Raw genomic sequence first — 4957 nt, forward strand, 5'->3', positions numbered from 1 at the left:
ATCTCAGCTACACGGGAGGCTGAGGCAGGAGAATTGCTTGAACCCAGGAGGCAGAGGTTGCAGTGAGCCGAGATAGTGCCATTGCACTCCAGCCTGGGCAATAAGAGTGAAACTCCATCTCAAAATTAAAAAAAAAAACAGTGTGCCACTTCTAGGAATTTAAAGTACATTTAAACTCCCACATGTGTAGAATGATAAATATATACAAAGAAACTTTCTGTAATATTGTTGGTAATAGCAAAACACTGGAAAGTACTTTCCAGCATTAGTGTATTAGTTACATAACTTGTAGTATACCCAGGCAATGGAAGACTACGCAATCCTCAGAAAGAACGAGGCAGCTCTACACGTGCTCACTTGGTACCATACCCTAACATGTACAATGAAAAAGCAAGGTGCAGGGTTGTGTGTACAGCATGCTGTATTGTACACACAGGATGAATAGGCAAAGCGCATATTACACAAATATGGCTACATTTTGTGTAAAAAATTAAAAATGTATTAATGTACATATACATGCACTTATATTCATGTGTTCATTGAATATCTTTGGGAAGATACACCAAGACCTCTGGGGAGAAGCAAATAACTGAAGTATAAGGGTATGTGTTCCTTCGTAGCTTTCAAATTGTATACTATTTATTCAAAAATAAATTTATTGATTAAAAAATCAAAAATAAAAGAAAACCTATATATTATAGAAAAAAGGGAAGAAATGTGCAAAGATATCAAAGAATTGCTTGAAAAATACAAAGATTTCTAAATGCCAAGAGAAAATTTAAAAATAGAGCAAAGAAAACACATCACATGGGCGAAAACAAAGCAAATAATCATGTACACAGTAAAATTTTAACAAAAAATAAATGGGAATGGGTTTAATCTATGAAATGAAAATATTTCCAATTTGGCTACAAAACAAGATCAACTATATTCTGTATGTAAGAAAAAGGCTAAAAATAAAGGAATGGGGAAATGAAAACAATTTCTGTGGTATTTTTTTTTGCGGGGGTGGATGTGGGGAACAGGATCTCACTTTGTTACCCAGGCTGGAGTGCAAGGGTACAATGACGGCTCACTGCAGCCTCAACCTCCCAGGCTCATGTGATCCTCCTGCGTCAGCCTCCCAAGTAGCTGGGACTATAGGCACGCACAACTATGCCTGGCTATGGTTAGTTTTTGTAGTTTTTTTGTAGAGACGGCGGTTTCACCATGTTGCCCAGGCTGGCCTCGAACTCCTGGGCTCAAGTGATCCACCTGCCTTGGCCCCTCAAAGTGCTGGGATTACAGGCGTGAGCCATCATGCCCGGACTCTGCTGTGGTCTTGATATTAAAGTAGAACTTAAGCCAAAATGCATCAAATATGAAGAAGTACATGTTTTAAAGTAAAAGCCACAATTACCAACAACGAGTACCTTTGGAAGGAAAAACAACAGGAAATGCAAGGAGAAACGGAAGCACGCCAACGACAGCATGCTTTAACACGTCACTCTTAGAAGACAGACCAAGGTCGACTAAACGTGAGTGAGGACATAGAAAATCTAAACAACAAAATCAATAAGGTAGAGTTTATGGATATATATTTAACTTTATACCCCAATAATAGAGATTCAAGTGCTAATAGAATGATCACAAAAAATGATCATATATTATGTCACTAAAAAGCATAAGTTTCATAACAACACTCTGATTACAATGCAATATAATTCAGAATTAATAACAAATCAGAAAAGCACACTTAACAGCAGAATTTTTTTTAAAAAACACGTTTCTATTAAGCAACTCTTGAAAGGGAAATTATGAATAAAAATTACAGAATTTAAATAAATAAATTATAATTTAAATACAAGTTGAGCATCCCTAATCCAAAAATTTTAAATTTGGGCTAGGCATGGTGGCTTGTGCCTGTAATCCTAGCACCTTGGGAGGCTGAAGTGGGAGGATCATCTGAGGTCAGGAGTTCAAGTCCAGCCTGGCTAACATGTTGAAACTTCGTTTCTACTAAAAATACAAAAATTAGCTGGGCGTGGTGGCAGATGCCTGTAATCCCAGCTACTTGGGAGGCTGAGGCAGGAGAATTGCTTGAACCCTGGAGACGGAGCGCATGAATCCAAGAGGCAGAGGTTGCAGTGAGCCGAGATTGGGGTCACTGCACTCCGGCCTGGGTGACAGAGCAAGATTCCATCGCAAAATAATAATAGTAATAATAAATAAATAAATAAAATAAAAGTCGAAATGCTCCCATATTCAAAACTTTTTGAGCACCAACTTGAAGCCACAAGTTACCCTGAACATATGTTTTTTTACTTTTTTTTTTTTTTTTTTTTTTTGAGACAGAGTCTTGCTCTGTCGCCCAGGCTGGAGTGCAGTGGTGCAATCTCAGCAACCTCTACCTCCCGGGTCAAGCAATTATCGTGCCTCAGCCTCCTGAGTAGCTGGGATTACAGCCACGTGCCACCACACCAGACTAATTTTTTGTTGTTTGTTTTGAGACAGGGTCTAGCTCTGTTGCCCAGGCTGGAGTGCAGTGGCACAATCTTGGCTCACTGCAACCTCTGCCTCCTGGGTTAAAACAATTCTCCTGCCACAGCCTCCCAAGTAGCTGGGACTACAGGCATCTGCCACCATGCCTGGCTGATTTTTGCGGGTTTTTTTTTTTTTCAGTAGAGATGGGGTTTCACCATGTTGGCCAGGCTGGTCTCGAACTCACGGCCTCAGGTGATCTGCCCACCTCAGCCTCCCAAAGTGCTGGGATTATAGGCGTGAGCCACTGCACCTGGCCCAGACTAATTTTTTTTTGCAATTTTAGTAGAGATGGGGTTTTACCATGTTGGCCAGGCTGGTCTCGAATTCCCGACCTCAGGTGATGTGCCTGCCTCAGGTGATGTGCCTGCCTGCCTCAAAGTGCTGGGATTATAGGCATGAGCCACCGCACCCGGCTTCTTTTACTGTATTAATAGTATCTTAGAGTACTTTTTTTTTCTTAACTGTTTTTAGGTACTTACGTGTGAATAAGTATAAGAAAACGATTGCTATCGGTAGCATATATATTCAGTGTCATTTACATTCAAAATGATGGTAATGATGAACAACCACAGGTGGTCCAATAAATGAATTTCATATTTAGACCTGGGTCCCATCCCCATGATATCTCATTATTTCTATACAAATATTCCAAAATCCAAAAATATCCAAAATTCGAAACACTTCGGGCTCCAAGCATTTTGGTTAAGGGCTACTCAACCTGTACTACATATATGAATCTGTACGATGCATTTAAACTAGTTATCAGAAGAATAGCAATAGCCTTAAACATGTATGTAAATAGAAGTAAAACAGGCCGGGTACTGTGGCTCAAACCTGTAATCCCAGCACTTTGGGAGGCCAATGCAGGCCGATATTTTGAGCCCAGGAGTTCGAGACCAGCCTGGGCAACATAGTGAGACACCCATCTCTTTAATTTAATTTAATTTGTTGTTTTTTTTTTTTGAGACGGAGTGTCACTCTGTGGCCCAGGCTGGAGTGCAGTGGCGCGATCTCGGCTCACTGCAAGCTCCGCCTCCCGGGTTCACGCCATTCTCCTGCCTCAGCCTCTCCGAGTAGCTGGGACTACAGGCGCCCGCCACCACGCCTGGCTGATTTTTGGTATTTTTCGTAGAGACGGGGTTTCACCCTGTTAGCCAGGATGGTTTCGATCTCCTGACCTCGTGATCCCCGCCCCCCCCCCCCGGGCCTCGAGAGGGGTCTTACTCTATCACCCAGGCTGGAGTGCAGTGGCACGATCTCGGCTCACTGCAGCCTCCGCCTCCTAGGTTCAAGCAATTCTCCCACCTCAGCCTCCCGATTAGCTGGGATTACAGGGGCATGCCACCACGCCTGGCTAATTTTTGCATTTTTAGTAGAGATGAGGTTTCACCATGTTGGCCAGGCTAGTCTCGAACTCCTTACCTCAGGTGATCCACCGGCGTCGGCCTCCCAAAGTGTTGGGATTACAGGCATGAACCACCGCACCCAGCTGTCTTTTTTAAAATTTTAAATTAAAAAATACATAAAAAATTTTAAAAAGAAATAAAACAATAAAAATTAATGAATTGTATTCTCAACCCAAAGAGCTAGAAAAAGAACCAGAAACTAAACCCAAAGAAAGCACAATGTGAAGAAAAAGAGGCGGGAACAACCCCTGGACCAGCCAAAGCCCGCGCACCGCTGCATCCCGCGCCCACGCCCACGTCCCGCTGCAGTCGCCGCGGCAGCCGCCATCATTTCCAAGAGAAAGGCTGAAGGGGATACTAAAGGAGGAGATAAAGCCAAGGTGAGGGACGAACCACAGAGAAGATCCGCTAGGTTGTCTGCTAAACCTGCTCCTCCAAAGCCAGAGTCCAAGCCTAAAAAGGCCCCTGCGCAGAATGGAGAGACAGTACCCAAAGAGAAAAAGGGAAAAGCTGATGCTGGCAAGGAGGGGAATAACCCTGCAGAAAATGGAGATGCCAAAACAGATCAGGCACAGAAAGCTGAAGGTGCTGGAGATGCCAAGTAAAGTGTGTGCATTTTTGATAACTGTACTTCTGGTGACTGTACAGTTTGAAATACTATTTTTATCAAGTTTTATAAAAACGCAGAATTATGTTTTACTTTTTTTATTATTATTATTTTTTAAGCTATGTTGTTAGCACACAGAACACTTCATTGTTGTTTTGTGGGGAGGGGCATATGTTACTAATAGAATGTCTCCGAAGCTGGATTGATGTGAGGAAAACACCCTTCCCTTCTAGTTTTGAGAGACTTCCTCTTGGCTCCCAGGAGGAGGGATTCCTGTACTTTGACACACATGGCCACCTTGGCACAAAAACCTTGTAGTATGGAAAAACAAATACGTTCTTATGTCCTCTTCTCCCTTTCCATCTTTCAGCATACGCTTAACTCCCTTAAGCCCAGACATCTGTTGGGACCTACCCCCAAT

At 42.5% G+C, this 4957-nt stretch overlaps 1 protein-coding gene across 1 annotated transcript; it reads left to right on the forward strand.

The window, feature by feature from the left end:
• Positions 1 to 1299: 1299 nt before the first annotated feature.
• On the forward strand, positions 1300 to 4534 carry LOC116457440 (non-histone chromosomal protein HMG-17-like). Its single transcript, XM_058430504.1, has 2 exons — positions 1300 to 1382; positions 4141 to 4534. The coding sequence occupies exons 1-2, from the start codon at positions 1300 to 1302 to the stop codon at positions 4532 to 4534; spliced, it is 477 nt and encodes a 158-aa protein (XP_058286487.1).
• The last annotated feature ends 423 nt before the right edge of the window (positions 4535 to 4957 follow it).

The sequence above is a fragment of the Hylobates moloch genome, unplaced genomic scaffold (assembly GCF_009828535.3).
Source record: "Hylobates moloch isolate HMO894 unplaced genomic scaffold, HMol_V3 SCAFFOLD_18, whole genome shotgun sequence".
In the NCBI taxonomy this organism is placed as follows: domain Eukaryota; kingdom Metazoa; phylum Chordata; class Mammalia; order Primates; family Hylobatidae; genus Hylobates; species Hylobates moloch.

Excerpts from the sequence above, each read along its gene's own strand:
- LOC116457440 (XM_058430504.1), top strand. The coding sequence starts at position 1,300 with ATGCCCGGACTCTGCTGTGGTCTTGATATTAAAGTAGAACTTAAGCCA. Across the intron at positions 1,383-4,140 it reads GAAGAAGTACATGTTTTAAA|AAAGCACAATGTGAAGAAAA; the intron begins GTAAAAGCCACA and ends CTAAACCCAAAG.